Source organism: Heterodontus francisci, chromosome 24 (genome assembly GCF_036365525.1).
Source record: "Heterodontus francisci isolate sHetFra1 chromosome 24, sHetFra1.hap1, whole genome shotgun sequence".
Lineage (NCBI taxonomy): Eukaryota > Metazoa > Chordata > Chondrichthyes > Heterodontiformes > Heterodontidae > Heterodontus > Heterodontus francisci.
In genome coordinates, this window is record NC_090394.1 from 75,702,414 (window position 1) to 75,719,997 (window position 17,584).

Consider the following 17,584-nt stretch of genomic DNA (forward strand, 5'->3'; position numbering starts at 1 on the left):
CTCATCTTTGTGTTAAGTATTGTCCATGGCAAATGGGTTGAATTTCGTCCTGCTCCTCAGCAGGGGAGTTGAACTCTCCTCATGTCCAGCTTTGTGAATGGTTGACTTTTGGTTATGCTGCAGAAAGCTATCAAGCATTAAGAAACAGAACCCATTGAGAAGTCTCTGGCTCTCACCCATACTGTTTATTGAAAAGCTAGTGTCCTCTAAGTATCCAGTTTCAGGGCCAAATAGAACCAGAACCAAGATGACTGGAATATCAAACTGCTTCCTTGCTATATAAACTCTCCTTGTGTGCAGAACCTGAGTTGACAGTGGTTTTGCTTTGCCACTACTGCTTCTGGGAGTGAATTGTGGAAAATGTTGACAGCATGATTAGCTGCGACCCTGAGCCAGTAATGAGTTAGTGAGAGCTAAAGTCATGTGCAGCATGTGGGTCTAGTGTTGGTCAGATTCCAACTTCTGTGAGTTATGCAAGGGATCATGTCCAGGTATGACATCCAGCTCAAGTCCTGAAAGTGGATGGCTAGGGTCCTTGAGTTTGTGATGAAAATTACTTCACATTGCAGGTTAGGATTTTAGCAGCAATTTACTTCTGGCTTATGGTTCGAGTTTATTACTGTTTGAACTTCTTTTAACTTGTCACACTACCCACTTCAGCAACGCTTGTAGAGATCAATAATTTATTGATTTTTAGGAAGTGAAGTCGAAGTGTAAATATTGTACCTCCCCTTCCATTTCATTTCTATGATCAACTGTTTAAAGAGGATAATATTAGTAAAATAAAGTGAGATCTCTCTCTCTCATCCCCTCACTGCTTATCCATTTCTTTACCCCAAAGCAAGGTGCTGCTTTGCAGAATAGTTGGTTTTGACGGCAGTCTTCGAGTTTCTCTGTCCATCTGCTTATCCTAGCAGCCTGTCTGCAACACCCAATCTTTGCTTCTGCTATCCACTGCCACAGTCGGTCGGTAATGTACAAAAAGGATGATAGGAGGTGGTGATGGGGAGGTGGGGTAGGGCGGAAGCCAAGTGTTGAGTCACTTAGTTATACTTTTAAAGCGTTTCAACTGAACGTGAACATTTTGAGGCCTCGGTTGTTTCCCATTTTGACTTTCAGTTTGAATAGACTTCTAAATAGGACTCCCTTTTTCTGGTGCTGTTTTCCACTCCTCTAACTTTTATTGTCCCCCCCCCCCGATTCTCCTTTCTCTTTGTGCCCCCGTGAACTGGGCCAGTCATATGGCAGGACACTCCACTGCTCCATGATGTTAAGCAGGGTTGTGGATCTGCGAAGAAAATATTTTCCTTCAGATGGCATCAAATTTGCGAAATGAAGCACATTTTCAGATCAGCAAGAAACTGTGAGTTGGATATATGTTCCTGTTGTCTTTGGAGAAGAGTTGAAATATATTGGAAACAGAGGAAGATGCAGGGCTATGGGGAGAGAGTCGGCCAGTGGGATTTAGATTGTCCAAGCCAAGGGCTGAAACCGATACAATGGGCCTATTGTAAACCTTGTGTTTTTTTTTTAAATATTGTGTGTGCATGACCTCTACACTCGAATAGCCTCAAGCGATTGAGGTATGACTTAGTGCTGGACTGTGAGTGAGTCTTTGTGTTCTGTGTACAGAGTAGTACATCCTACAATGTGAATGCAGTCATTTTACTGGAGAACATCTGTTGGGGTTAATTTTGCAATTTGATTCTCTTCATATGATGGTCCTAAGGAGCCAATATTAAATGAGTCACTTTGTGAATTAATTTTATGGAAAGGTAGATTGGGAGGTCAAGCTGCACTTTTTTAGATACTTTCTGGAACAGTGCCATTCCATGCTGGGGCATTGGTTCATGGTTCTCCTCACAAAGTCTAGTAGAATTGCAGAGTGGGGAAAATGCCTTTCTATGAAGAATGAGAAAGATCCTTCCAGGTTGTTGGAAGGTACAGTTCATTACTGTAAGAAAATTAATCTTTAATGAAAATTAATTTCATGGAATAATTCATTGGTTGTAGTGTGTTTTGGGGCATCCAGAGGATGTGATAGGGTACTATATCAGGCTGCGTTTGCTGACAACGTAACCACTAGGTGGCGCAGTACTTGCGCATGCGCAAATGCAGCCTCATTCACTGAAATGTCACTGTCTGCGACGTTTTAGGCAGCTGCCAGAATTGAAGATGGCGCTGCTCAATTGATCACAAAAAAACAATTCAATTCAATTGCTGCGCCTCACTGCTTCATCCCCATTAGCCGCTCACTCCCGCCTCCTCTTCCCCCCGCTCCTCCCCACGGGGGAAGCGGGGGGTGGGGGGCGGAGAGAGAGAGAAGCAAGATAGGGATATGCAGAGGAGGAGAGGGAGACAGCGAGCAAAAGACTGGTGGAGGGGGGAAGTTGGGTTGCCGTCGGGTGGAGGTGCTGGATGACATTCCAGTATACAACGATGTTTCCGTGCATGTGTGAATTAATCCTGGCAAGAACGTAGGCTGCGCATGTGCATGGTCTGCACTTGTATGCAGTTGGAAACATTCTGATGAGGTCGGTGTGCCGGATGTGTTGTCAGGAGTCGCTTTGTCTATATAAATGTAAGCTCTACGATTCTTTCCATTGTTATGCAATGAGCAAGTGTGGTGAATTGGAGCTTGTACTGTAAGTCCGGGTGTGTTTGCCTACTTTGCTGATTTACCATGTGCCCGAAATCTACAAATTGATGTCCAATTCTTCCTACTCTCCTGCCCATCACCCCCTGTCACTTTGTTCTGGTTTATTTTTAAACTTGCAAGGTGCTTCAACAGCTGAGTAGTTTCAGAAAGAACGAAAAACTTGCATTTATATAGCACCTTTCACAATCTCAGGACAACTCAAAGCTCTTCACAGCCAGTGAAGTACTTTTTGAAGTGTATTCACTGTTGTTGGAAACACAGCAGCCAATTTATGCATAGCAAGCTCTCACAAACAGCAATGTGATAATACAAGATAATCTGTTTTTAGTGATGTTGGTTGCAGGATAAATATTGGCCAGGAAACTGGAGTGAGCTCCCTTGCTCTTTCTGAAAGTAATGCCGTGGAATCTTTTACTTCCACCTGAGAAGTTTAATGTATCATCTGAAAGGCAGCACCTCGGAAAGTACAGCACTCCCTCAGTAGTGCACTGGAGTGTCAGCCTGGATTACGTGCTCAAGTCTCTGGTGTGGGACTTGAACCCACAAACCTTTGACTCAGAGGCAAGAGAGTGCTACCCACTGAGCTAGGGCTAAACAAATTCAGAGAAATGTTGTCAAACCATGATAGCATAAGCGGGCATAGCTGATCCTCTTAACTGAGCAGCTTTACTGAGCCTTGGTGCAGGGTGGAAACAGAGAGTTTACTGGGAATTGTTTTATTTTGGTTCCGTGCATCTTGGAAGCCTCAGTTACAACTATTCCTGCTGCAGCCAGTGATTGAACAGAAAGCAGCTGGTTCCACGTTGCTACTGCTGCCTTCCACCCAAAAGAGGGACTGTTGATTGAAGTGTAACAACCAACACAGGAGTCAGGGGAGTGACTGTACCTGCCAGCAGCAAGCAGCATTTCACCAGCCTGCTCCTGCACCAGGCTACAGAGGCCCGGCTCATCAATGGCAAAAACTATAGAGATTGAACAGGAAACTTGAAAAACCCGGCCAGGGAGTGGAAAAACTCAATGTGAAGGCAGAATCCACATCTCTTGACATGAGCAGTATTCAGGTTTAAGATGAGTCATTATAAAGCGAATTCCTACTTTGGGGAGTCCCTAAAAAAAAAAGTGCACAGCCGAAGTTTGTCTCTTTAAAGCTGCATCACATACTGAAAAAAGAGTCACTGAATCAGCCACTGACTCCATCCCTCTCATGGCAACTGTCGACACTGAACCCCACTGTTCGCATCCTTGTTGTCAGGTTTGACTACCGAGATTAGCTTCCGATCACACATCCCTGCCTATTTCCACCTCCATAATGCCCCTGACTCCGCCCCTTTCTTCCCTCTGCTCTCGGGATGGCCTCCCATGCTCTAGCCTCCATTAACTTGAGGTCGTCCAAAGCTTTGTTGTCCCTGTCCTAACTCCCACCAATCTCTTCCATTCCACCCCTGTGCCTGCTGACCTACATTGGCTTCCTGTTATTTAATTTATTTTTTATTCGATCATAAGATGTGGGCATTGCTGGCTAGGCCAGCGTTTGTTGCCCATCCCTAATTGCCCTTGAGAAGGTGGTGGTGAGCCGCCTTCCTGAACCGCTGCAGTCCATGTGCTGTAGGTACACCCACAGTCTGTTAGGGAGGGAGTTCCAGGATTTTGACCCACTGACAGTGAAGGAATGACGATATAGTTCCAAGCCAGGATGGTGTGTGACTTGGAGGAAAACTTGCAGGTGGTGGTGTTTCCATGTGTCTGCTGCCCTTGTTATTCCAGTTGGTAGAAGTTGCAGTAATAAAAACAAGAAATGCTGGAAATACTCAGCAGGTCTGGAAGCATCTTTGGAGAGAGATGCAGAGTTAATGTTTCAGGTCAGTGACCTTTCATCAGAACTAGTCAGAAGTTTCAGGTTTGGAAGGAGCCGTGATGAGTTACTGCAGTGCATCTTGTAGGTGATGCACACTGCTGCCACTGTGCACAGCTGGTGAATGGGGCATCACCAGGCAGGTTGCTTTGTCCTGGATGGTGTTGAGCTTCTTGAGTGTTGTTGGAGCTGCACCCATCTAGGCAAATGGAGAGAGAATATTCCATCACATTCATGACTTGTGCCTTGTACACAGTGGAAAGGCTCTGGGGAGTCAGGAGGTGAGTTACTCACTGCAGAATTCCCAGCCACTGACCTGCTCTTGTAGCCACAGTATTTATGTGGCTGGTCCAGTTAAGTTTCTGGTCAATGATGACCCCCAGGATGTTGATAGTGGGGGATTCAGTGATGGTAATGTCATTGAATGTCAAGGGGCGATGGTTAGATTCTCTCTTGTTGGAGATGGTCATTGCCTGGCACTTATGTGGCACGAGCATTACTTGCCACTTAGCCCAAGCCTGAATGTTGTGCAGGTTTTGTTGCATGTGGGAATGGACTGCTTCAGTATTTGAAGAGCTGTGAATGGAACTGAACAATGTACAATCATCAGTAAACATCCCCAATCCTGACTATGTTGAACGAAAGATCATTGAAGCAGCTGAGGATGATTGGGCCTAGCTCTGAGGAACTCCATGTATCAATGTCCTAGAGCTGAGATGATTGGCCTCCAATGAACACAACCATCTTGCTTCGTGCTAGGTATGACCTCAACCAGTGGAGAGTTTTGCCCTGATTCCCATTGACTTCAGTTTTCCTCGGGCTCCTTAATGCCACACTCTGTCAAATGCTGCCTTGATGTCAAGGGCAGTCACTCTCACCTCATCTCTGAAATTCTGCTCTTTTGTCCATGTTTGGACCAAGGCTGTAATGAGGTCAGGAGCTGACTGGCCCTGGTGGAACCCAAACTGAGCGTTGGTGAGCAGGTTATTGCTGAACAAGTGCCGCTTGATAGCACTGTCGACAACTCCTTCCATCACTTTGCTGGTGATTTGAGAGTAAACTGATGGGGCAATATCTGGCCAGATTAGACTAGTCCTGCCTTCTGTGGACAGGACATACCTGGGCAATTTTCCATTTTGTCAGGTAGATGCCAGTGTTGTCGCTGTACCAGAACAGCCTGGCTAGGGACGCAGGTAGTTCTGGAGCACAGCCTTCAGCACTGCAGCTGAGATGTTGTCAGACCTTTGCAGTATCCATTGTTCTCAGTTGTTTCTTGATATCATGTGGGGTGAATTAAATTGGCCGAAGTCTGGCATCTGTGATACTGGGGGCCTCAGGAGGATCATCCACTAGGCACTTCTGGCTGAAGAAACGCAGCCTCTAAGTTTTATTTTGGAGTGTACTGGCAATTTGTTTAAATGTGTGGTCCCTTTTAAATGTTTTGCATGGCTACACATGTGCACTAACATAGGAGCCGACTTGTGCACGGTCTGTGCTGGAAGTTTTGGGCTGCTGCGCAGCTTAAAGGGAACATAGGTTGCAAATGTGTCAGTACAGCTTGTGTTTGTTTTTTTTTTGGAGACAGTCCCTGATTTAAAATTGAAACTAAAAGGTTTCCAAGTTTTGGGGGAGTCAAACCCAGGTTAGACAAACAAACAGTCTTGTGACTCAGAAAAAAAAGTTTTTTTTTAACCAAGGACATGTGACTGGGGACTTAGGTTTCAGTTTTGACCAGAAGGCTTTTTGAGAAGGTGGGTGCCAGCTAAAAGGCTGCGTGTGCTTTGTAAAAATAAGGCTTTTGAGAGTCGTGACGAGCTCTGCAGTGGATGGAAAGTTTTCAAGAAACTGTCTGAGAGCTGCAGGTTTTGGGCTTCTAGAGAGGCTGCTTGGAATAGAATCAGACTACAAAGCAGTTTAACTGCAGGCAAAGGACCTTGGACTGAGGGTTGACCATTGGTGAATGACTTACAGCAGCTGTCTTCGGTGACTGAAAAGTTATCAGCAGAACTACACCATCGGAATGGGAGTGGACAAGGCCAATGTTGTTCTAGAAGCAACAAGACCGAACTGTTAAAGCAAAGATTGCATCGCTCACTATCGATGGGACTTCATTACTTCCATATCTGCATTCTCGAGGTCAGAACTTGGAAAAACTACCTGAGAAAGATCCTGATTTTGTTGTACTGTGTGACTTAACATACGAATTAGGAGCAGACATAGGCCATTCGGCCCCTCAAGCCTACTCCGGCATTCAGTAAGATCATGGCTGATCTGTTTGTGTCTCAAATTCCACAGTCCCATCTACCCCCGATAATCTTTGATTCCCTTGCTTAACAAGAATCTATCTACCTCCACCTTAAAAATATTCAATGACCCTGCCTCCAGCACCTTCTGAGGTACAACCCTCAGAGAAAAAATTTCTCCTCATCTCTGTCCTAAAAACCATGCCCCTTTGTTCTGGTCTCACCCACAAGAGGAAACATCCTTTCCACATCCACCTTGTCAAGAATGTTCAGGATCTTACATACTTCTATCAAGTCTCCCCTCACTCTTCTAAACTCCAGTCAAAATAAGCCCAGTCTGTCCAACCTTTCCTCATAAGACAACCCGCTCATTCCAGGTATCAATCTAGTAAACCTCCTCTGAACTGCCACCAACGCATTTACATCCTCATTTACATCAGCGCTACCTTGCTGATGAGGCTATTCTGAGGATCCGTAAGCACTACCTTTGTTGCATCTGCAAATCTTGTCCGTTTGGGTTTCCTAAATTGGAGTCAGTCGGTGGATTCAATTCTTTTGGTTTTTTGGTGATCTCCACAGGGGTCATAACACTTGCCTTTTGCAGCAACATGCTGGGCTCCTCCATCATTGAGGATGGGGATTTTGCTGAGTGCCCGTCTCTTGTCCACCACTATTCATAACTAGATGTGGCAGGACCGCAGAGTTGATCATTGCCGCAAATTTAAAATTCTCATCCTTGTTTTCAAATGCCTTCATGGCCTTGCCCCTCCCTATCTCCAAAATCTCCTTCAGCCGCACAAACCTCCAAGATCTCTGCTGTCCTCTAATTCTGGATTCTTGAGCATCCTCAATTTTAATTGTTTCACCATTGGTGACCATGTCTTCAGCTGCATGAGCCCTAAGCTCTGGAATACCCTCCCTGTACCTCTGTGCCTCTCTACCTCGCTTTTCTCCTTTAAGACACTCTTTAAAACTTATCTGTTTGACCAAGCTCTTGGTTATTTGACCTAAATCTCCTTATGTGATTCGCTGTCATACTTTGTTTTATAATGCCCCGTGAAATGCCTTGGGACGTTTTTTACGTTAAAGGCGCTCTATAAATATAAGTTGTTGTTGTGATCTCTCTTTCAATATGATGAGCACTCGGAGCATCTGGCTGGCTGGAAATATTTTGCCTTATGATCTTTCTAAATTTGTGAAGTCGTGCTAGAGCATTTGATGTAATTGGGATACCACCCTATGTAAGTAGACTTCCTAAAGACCCTTGCAGCATTTAGTGTGCTGTTTTCTTGCTAATAATGTGCTATGTGTGATGAGGCTTTCCTTGGGTTGAGTACAAAGCCATTCTGGAATGTTGTGAAGCAGATATCAGTTGTAATTTGGCCCTGAAGCCATTACGATCTGCTTGCATTCATGGTTTGCCCAGCTCCAAGACATCAACTGAGCTGTGATTGAGTGCTGTTCCTGTTTCTTTTCGTATGCTCAAGTACAAGGATATAAAGGATTGCTATGACGGGTCAGGACTATGCCAGCTTGCAGGCAACGTGTAATGGGGAGCTATCTAATTGAGCTATCAGCTGTATCATCTTTTTCCCTCTTCTCTTGAAGGCAAGTGCCTGGAAACTGCCCAAAGTGATATCATAGAAATCAGGAACCCAACGTGTAGAGTATGCTGCCACAGCCCATCCCATCACAACCCACTCTGAGGTCCCGGCAGGCACTTCCAGCAGAGATTGCTGAATAGGAGCAGGCACTGCCAACCCTCATTAATATTTCCTGCCCGCTGAGCTCAGTGGTACATCTCTAGAATTACATTGGCTGAAATCAGACAACTCAGCACAGATCAGGGACTGTCCTAGTCTGTACAGCTCAGCTTTGTCCTACATTGCAACAATGACTACACTTCAAAAGTACGTCATTGGCTACAAGGTGCTTTGGAGCATCACAGGGCCATGAAAGGCACTTTATAAATGCAAGTTTGTTCTTAATTGACTGAACGATCAGCAGAGCCCCAAGTCCAGTCATCTTGTATTAATGGAATGTGGCTTTTTTTCTTTATTCGTTCAAGGGATATGAGCAGACAAGCCCACCATTTATTGCTCATTCCTAACTGCCCTGGGGAAGGTGGTGATCAGCCACCTTCTTGAACCACTGCAGTCCATGTGGTGCAGGTACACCCACAGTAGTGGTTTGATGCAACTGAGTGGCTTGCTAGGCCATTTCAAAGAGCAGTTAAGAGTCAACTGTATTGGTGTGGGTCTGGAGTCACATATAGGCCAGATCAGGTAAGGACAGGTTTCCTTCCCTGAAGTACATTAGTGAACCAGCTGGGTTTTTAATGACAATCTAGTAGTTTCATGGTCATCATTGAGACTAGCATTTTATTCCAGATTTATGAACTGAATTTAAATGCCCCCAGCTGCCATGGTGGGATTTTAACTCATGTCTCTGGACTATTAGTCCAGTAATATTACCACTACACTACCATTTCCCTAATGTTATCATAGTTTCTGTTATTACCAAGAGGCCTATTAATTATACTGGTTTTATTCACTGTCTGGCAATATCAGTTAGTGTGGGATGCAGAGCCAATGAATGCAGACAATCTGCTGATTTCATCTTGATATTATGGGTTGGTGCCCCCTAGCAGCTCTGGGGGTGATTACATTGTGTAGTATGAGGCTGAGGCAGAGGGATCAGGCAAGTCCTTGGGTTTGATACCACTCTGTGTGAAGTTAGCGGATGTCAGCAAGGAACATACAATAGGTTAAGGAAGGGAAACCATTGTCCGGGACTCCAACTCATGAGCTGATTACAATCGACTGCTGCTGGCAGTTACACGTATGCAGATACTGGGTATCAACTGGATTCGGCTTGTCATGCAATGCGCCCTAGGTGCCAAATGTCTCTTGACCTAAGCTTGTGTACAAAGAATGGACACTTGGCCAGCTGGAGGGTTGTGGCACCCCAGCATATTTCACCACCTTCAGGAGATGGGAGGAAATCACAAGGGAAAGAAACTTGCAATGTGAATCTATCCCTCTAGTTCCAGAAAAAAACTTGAGGCATGTATACATGATTGCTTGTTGAATTACCTGGTGATGCAGTTTAAAACTCAACACGATTGTATCTATTCCTGATCATCAGGCCTGTATTATTTTGCATCAGCCAAGCTGTGATTATACTCTTCTGATGACATCAATCAGCGTTGGCTGTAACTGTCAGCACTGTAATTTAACAGCTAATGAACTTGGAAACTCTCCAGCACAACAGTTTTTTAAAAAAAAAGTATATTTGACATAAAAGTTGCTGAGCAGAGAATTGAGCTGAAGTTGAGAAATGTTTGACACCATCCATCCGGGTGATTTTTTTTTCACAATGGGCCAGCATCCCTTTGGGTTCTACATTGGCTCCGACCAATATTTTATGTATGAATTCAAAATTTGGACAAACTCAACATTGCCTTCATGCTTGTTAAATCCTAGCTTGCTTTGCAGTCCGAACATTAACCATTTGTTGAAGTACAAGGTAGCTTGTGTCGGATTTGCCATGGTCTGTCATAAATTGGCTAATTTGTTGCCATGTCCTGAGGGTTGTTTTGTCGGTATTGGAACAAGTTGGGTCAACATTTGCAGAAAATAAAGTTTGAAGACCACAGGTGAAGCTTCTAGTTTCCAACCAAATGTCCATGTTTCTGTATATGTTCTAATGGTGCATGCAGATTGGAAAGGCCATGAAGGTTGATCCCTCGGGAGCCCCAATACTTTGCAGGGGTGAAACTGATTTTCTTTAATTTACTCATTCATAGGATGTGAGTGTTGCTGACAAGGCCAGCATTTATTGCCTGTCCCGAATTGCCCTTGAGAAGGTGGTGGTGAGCTGCCATTTGATTCGCTGCAGTCCATGTGGTGAAGATACACCCACAGTGCTGTTCTGGAGGGAGTTCCAGCGACAATGAAGGAACGGAGGATTGCTGCTGTGCATCTTGTACGTGATACACACTGCAGCTAGGTTGCAGTGCTGGTGGAGGGAGTGGATGTTTAAGCTGGGGGATGGGCTGCTGATCAAGCGGACTGCAGAACAGAATTACATATTCGTTACATTACATATTTATTTGTTGGCCCTTGGAATCATGTTGCACCACCTGTTACTGCTGTGCCATTGCTGACAGCTACCCCATGAATATTGGCTCTTTTCTCCTGCCCAAGAGATTTGAATGACGACTGCATTTTGTAAAGAACAGGTGGACTTCTCCACAAGTGGTGAAGCGCAAGTCCTATCCCTGGCATTACTAAAGTTGGTATTGAACATGAAACAGTCTTAGCTGACAGACCCAACCCCTGACACCTGGTGCTATCTCCAGCTGTAGTACCTTCCTGACCTGAGCACTGAATGTTTCTCAGCTTCCCTATTTCTACTTTTATCGCACCTGGAATCCTCTAAGAATTTTACAATTTTAATTCCCCAGTCTATCTTGTAAAGACCATGTTCTGCACTCAAGTGGAGACATCTGTCTGTAGATCTGGTATACAGTTTAAACATCTCCTTTAATTCTGGCCATTACAAGGGTTGCATATACATCTGTTATGACTGAAGCGGGAGCAATGCACTGTCAATTCAGTCCCATCACTCCACAGGTCGCAGCATTTTATTTCAAGTTTTCCCACCCAACCAGAAAACAGCCAAATTAAACACACTAGTAACCCCCAGAACAAAACAGACCAAACCAGCTATCTTTAGACAACATCAAATTAAGTATTTATTAAAACTAAATCTTAAACACTATTAAGATAAACCTATTTCTAAAAACCTTATAACTTATTTTAACTTAACTCCCCCATTCACTCACACACACACTCAAAAATCAACGGTTAACCCGTTTAAAAAAATGTTTTAAAATTAGCTGTTTCTTCAGAATAAATAAATAACTGAGTTATAAGTCTTTGTGGGTTATGTTCCTGATGGGTGAAGTATCCTAGAGTAAAAAAAACAGATGCCACTTGAAGTCTCCACGTGGATTTGATGAAACAATCTTTTCTTGATGGGCATTCAAAGCACTTCAGCTGCGGCAGGCGTCAAATAGTTCTTTCAACACTGGGTATAACGACAGGTCTATGGATTTTAAAATTGGTAGATTTCAATTGAAACTTTACTGCGAATTCTGGAAAACACAATCAGTCGAGAGATTCAACCTTGAAGCAAAGACTCCTTAGATTGGAAGTAAAGAAAAAGGAATTTTTCTACCTCCAGCAATACGAATGTTATCTTCAAAAGGGATTTTTCCTCCTTAGGCAATTAACACAGCCTGTGGCTCATTGTAGAATTTCTGCTGCAGCGAATTCTCTTCTTTCAAGGCAAGCATGCTTCACTGGTGTCGCTCAAAACTGGTTTTAGCTGGTTTTTATACACATTTAAATTGTTACAGTACACCATGCGACCTCTCTCCTGTTGTTGCCTAGGTAACAGATGCAGCTGTGCCTCTTAGTTTTTAATGGCACACTGTTTTTAAACAGAGTCTTAAAGGCACACAATTTTAATCAGAGAAGAAGAAAAAAGTTCTGTGACACATCACATAGAGTTTGCATTCATGTGTAGAATAAATGCTTTAGAAGTGCAAGAGGGAATGACTGCTACAACCTTACTGGACGAGTGGTTCAATACAGCAATATCTTCATGGCCTGCTTTACAATTTAGATTTTACTGTACTGGATCAGAAATATCTTGTAGAAATGAAACCATTAAGCTATAATCAGAGTGTCAGAAATGCAGGTATCAGTGGCAAGATCTATCATCATCGATGATCTGGTTACTGGCATTTTGGTGATGTATATTTTTTTCTGGTCTATTTTAAAAAGTACATTCATCCCTAGAGCGAGCATAGGAGAGATTTCTTTACACAACGAGTTGGAGCATAAAATGCTTTTCCACGGGGGACTGACTGACACAGTGACTACTGCAGCTTGAGAAAAGTGGATAACTATTTGAATTGGAGGAAGGTACAGAGAGCAGGGCAGTGGGATTAGTTTTGGATCACTCTGGCAAAGAGCTGACACAGACACAATGGGCTGAATGGCCTCCTGCTGTGGTTCTCCTTTATAAAGCTCCTGATTGATTGTATCTTCACGTAGGAGCTTAGATGGGAACATTGCACATTTAAAGAATATAGATTATATTGGGATGGTTGATGCAGGAATGCTCAGAGAACAGAAGAAAATGGCATAACTTATTGATTCTTGGCAATCAAATTTCAGCTCCCACCTTGAGAGGCAGGTTCTGCCACTGAATATTTTTTCTAACTTTATCTGCAGTTGTTTTCATTGTCATTAGAATCCACATCCTACTTCTGAGTACCCATCACTCTATCAAAATGTTTCTTTTAATTTTGAATCAATTACAATACAAGGAGATGTTGTAATTACTGTGCTGTGAATAAAGCTCTTCATCTTATAGATTTGGGGAGATGTAACCGTCCACAAAGCTGTCTCCAGATAATCAAACTGGTCTGCATTGCTGATTCAACTAGATAAATGACAGCATGGGCTGAGTATTATTTTGTCTTTGGTCACCTTTTGTGTACTTCAAGGTTGAGGATGTCATGGACTTATTTTGCATAGGACCTCAGTGCAGTATTGAGGGAGTGCTGCACTGTCGGAGACTCATCTTTCAGATAAGATGCCAAACCGAGGTCCTGTCTGCCCTCTCAGGTGGACGTCTAAGATCCCATGACTCTATTCAGACAAGAGCAGGCGAGTTCTCCCTGGTGTCCTGACCAATATTTATTTCTCAATCACCTTCAGTAAACCAGGTCGTCTGCTCGTTATCACATTGATGTTTGTGGGAGCTTGCTGTGCATAAATTGGCTGCTGTATTTTCTGCATTACAAATGTGACTACTTTTCAAAAATACTTAATTGGCTATAAAGTGCTTTGGGGCGTCCTGAGATTGTGAAAAGCACTATAGAAATGCAAGTCTTTTTTCCCTTCCAGTTTGCAGTTAGAGGAGAGTTTCATCCCTTGAATCTGAGCTGGACTCAATCTTGGATTGGAGAGAAAGAAGAGTGAGTGCAGTAACCCACTGTGCATGTCACTTGTTCATCTCAATGTGAAAACTGGCCTGACATGCAGTCCACTAACCCGGTTAAGCCAGCACAAGCTCCCTCTTGCTATAACATGGCTGGGTTATTGTGTTAGGAATGTATCAGAAACCATTATCCAATACCATTTCAGGGGAAAGCTCTGGTTATCTCACAGACCGCTAATGCATGGGGATTGTAATAAGAAGTGATAAAGAACATCATTGGTAGAATAAAGACATCATCAACCACCCAGTCTGTGCTAGTTGGCAGTGGCTGCCACATTAACATTCAACAGGACTTTAGTATTAAATACCATTTAGTTCAGCACCATTAAATCCATTGAGCAAAAAATATTTAGCAGCTTATAAATTTACAGGGTTACAATTCACTTCAAGGTAGTATTATGGTTCTAGAAAGCAATTAAGTCTGATAATGAAATGCTTCACAATAGAACCAACAATAAGATTGATACTGTTACATTTCATGATATTCCCCTTCCCTTCTTGTAAAAAAAAATCTCTGGTGTAAGGGTGCAGGTCTCTGTTTAAATGTGACATCTCGAGAAAAGATGCAGAAATAGTTTGTACATAATGTTTGCTGTGACTAGCAGGGAGTTTCTTTGGGCAGTGGATTTGAAAAACATATTCAACCCTGCTCAGCGCAACTATTGACCCAGTTGGTAAGAATGTGTAACTGAGTTGGGCAGATCACAAGATTTCAAGTTTGATTTTTGCTCCCTGCTCCAGTTGGCCTTAGGACCCTCCCTACAAGAGGACCATTATCAGCCAGTGTTCCTATTCCACATTGATGTCCAGTGACTATCTGCAAAATTTGGATGAACAGACTTTGGAGTCAGCAGGAATCCCGCTAGACTATATCTCGCCACCCTGTACACACAACAGCAGAAAGAGCACATAACACTCACGCACTCACGCACTCTCTCTGTCTCTGTCTGTCTGTCTCTCTCTCTCTCTCTCTCTCTCTGTCTCTCTCTGTCTCTCTCTCTCTCTCTCTCTCTGTCTCTCTCTCTCTCTGTCTCTCTCTCTCTCTGTCTGTCTGTCTCTCTCTCTCTCTTTCTCTCCCTCTCTGTGCCTCACTCTCTCTCTCTCAGCCTCTCTCTCTGCCACTCTCAGTGTGTGTGTCTCTCTCTCTCACATTCTCTCTGTCTATCTGTCTCTCTCTCTGCCCATCTCTCTCTCACCACCCCCCCCCCCCCCGTCACAAGTGCCAGACAATGACCATCTCCAACAAGAGAGAATCTAACCATCTCCCCTTGACATTCAATGGCATTACGATCGCTGAATCCCCCACAATCAACATCCTGGGGGTTATCATTGACCAGAAACTGAACTGGAATAGCCATATAAACATCATGGGTACTAGAGCAGGTCAGAGGCTAGGAATCCTGTGGTGAGTAACTCACCTCCTGTCTCACCAAAGCCTGTACACAATGTACAAGGCCCAAGTCAGGAGTGTGATGGAATACTCTCCACTTGCCTGGAAGAGTGCAGCTCCAACAACACTCAAGAAGCTCAACACCATCCAGGACAAAGCAGCCCGTTTGATTGGCACCCCAACTACAAACATTCATTCCCTCCACCACTGACGCACAGTGGCAGCAGTGTGTACCATCTACAAGATATACTGCAGCAACGCACCAAGGCTCCTTAGACAGCACCTTCCAAACCCGCGACCTCTACCACCTAGAAGGACAAGGGCAGCAGATGCATGGGAACACCACCACGTGCAAGTTCCCCTCCAAGTCACACACCATCATGACTTGGAACTATATCGCAGTTCCTTCACTGTTGCTGGGTCAAAATCCTGGAACTCCCTTCCTAACAGCACTGTGGGTGTACCTACCTCACATGGACTGCAGCAGTTCAAGAAGGCAGCTCACCACCACCTTCTCAAGGGCAATTAGGGATGTGCAATAAATGCTGGCCTAGCCAGCGAAGCCCACATCCCATGAACAAATAAAAAAAACCCACCAAATGCCCTTCCCTTCCTCTCCCCTGTCAGAATTCCAAAGGGATCGTCCCGTCCGCAACACCCTGATCCACTCCTCCATTACCCCGACACGTCATCCCCTTCCCACAGCACCTTCCCATGCAATCTCAGGAGGTGTAATACCTGCCTTTTTACCTCCTGTCTCCTCTCTATCCGAGGCCCCAAACACTCCTTTCTGGTGAAGCAGCGATTTACTTGAACTTTCAATTTAGTATACTATATTCACCGCTGACAGTGTGGTTTCCTCTACATTGGGGAGACCAAATGCAGATTGGGTGACTGCTTTGTGGGACACCTCCGCTCAGTCCGAAAGTGTGACCCCGAGCTTCCGGTTGCTTGCCATTTCAACACACTCCCTCTGCTCTCGTGCTCACATTTCTGTCCTTGGCCTGCTGCAGTGTTCCAGTGAACATCAACACAAGCTCGAGGAGCAGCACCTCATCTTCCGATTAGGCACTCTACAGCCTTGCAGACTGAACGTTGAGTTCAGTAATTTCAGAGCATGACTGGCCCTTTTTTATTTTTTTTAAATTTTGTTCCACCTTTTTTTGTTTTATACTATGTGCTTGCTTGCTGTTTTTTTTCATGTTTGTGCTTTTGGCTTTTGCCTTTACCCAATGACCTCCTTGTCAGTTAATCTCTCTGGCCCTCTGTCCTGTCACACACCTTCCCTTTTGTTCTCTTTTCCCCCACCCCTGCTTTATTTGCTTAAAATCTATTATATTTCAACTTTTGCCAGTTCTGATGAAAGGTCACTGACCTGAAACGTTAACTCTGCTTCTCTCTCCACAGATGCTGCCTGACCTGCTGAGTATTTCCAGCACTTTCTGTTTTTATTTCAACACTTACTTTTTCCTTTAAACATGTCCTAAAACTCCCTCCCCTACCTTTGCTTCTGTTTTCCCATTACTCGTTTTCTGCTGGTTTTCCACCTCCATGTTAGACTTTGAGATGTCTCTCTATTCTTGAGCATTCTTGCCTCTCAGGAAATCGAAATGAGTCAGGAAGATCCCTGCGGTAAAGAGAAAAGAAACACATTCGCTTATACAGCACCTTATCACACCATCAAAATATCTCCAAGTGCTTCATACAATGGAATGTGGTGACTGTCGTGTTGCAAATGCTGGAAATGCACAGAGGCTTGATGAGGATCTGAGAGAGGAAAACTTGGTTTTATCGGAACATAATGGCCCAGACCTGAATCGGGGTTCAGTGGTTGGTAACTGCCATTAATCTGATAGGATGTCTGAGGTTTTACTGGTGTCATGTGATGTACATTGAGCAAAATGCCAGTGAATGACTGTTCTCAGTACTTGTTCTGCTTCAAAAAGTGGCTGTGTTATTCAGGGCAAGTGGGCAGCCATTATTTCCAAATCTGCCACTGTGGGTGTTAATTGTGGCTCAGTGGGTAGCATTCGTTCTTCTGAGTCAGAAGATTGAGAGTTCAAACCCCATTCCAAGGACTTTCGCCCCATATTCCTGTTTGACATACTAGTGCAGTACTGAAGCAGTGCTGCACTGTCGGAGGTGCCAACTTTCAGATGAGACATTAAACCAAGACTCCTGTCTGCCCTTTTCAAGTTGTTTAGTTTAGTTTAGTTTAGAGATACAGCACTGAAACAGGCCCTTCGGCCCACCGAGTCTGTGCCGACCATCAACCACCCATTTATACTAATCCTACACTAATCCCATATTCCTACCACAATCCCCACCTGTCCCTATATTTCCCTACCACCTACCTATAC

At 44.1% G+C, this 17,584-nt stretch overlaps 1 protein-coding gene across 8 annotated transcripts in view; it reads left to right on the top strand.

Annotated features, from left to right (window-relative positions):
* Nucleotides 1-17,584, top strand: part of capn15 (calpain 15) — a 289,848-nt gene that overhangs the window by 144,829 nt on the left and 127,435 nt on the right. Inside the window, exon 1 of one of the 8 annotated variants that reach the window (XM_068056647.1) lies at nucleotides 1,291-1,363. The exons of the other annotated variants lie outside the window; for them this stretch is intronic. Within the exon in view, the coding sequence (XP_067912748.1) occupies nucleotides 1,314-1,363 (50 nt within the window). The 5' untranslated portion in view covers nucleotides 1,291-1,313. Of the gene's footprint in view, nucleotides 1-1,290; nucleotides 1,364-17,584 lie in introns of those variants that run through there. 8 annotated transcript variants of the gene reach the window in all.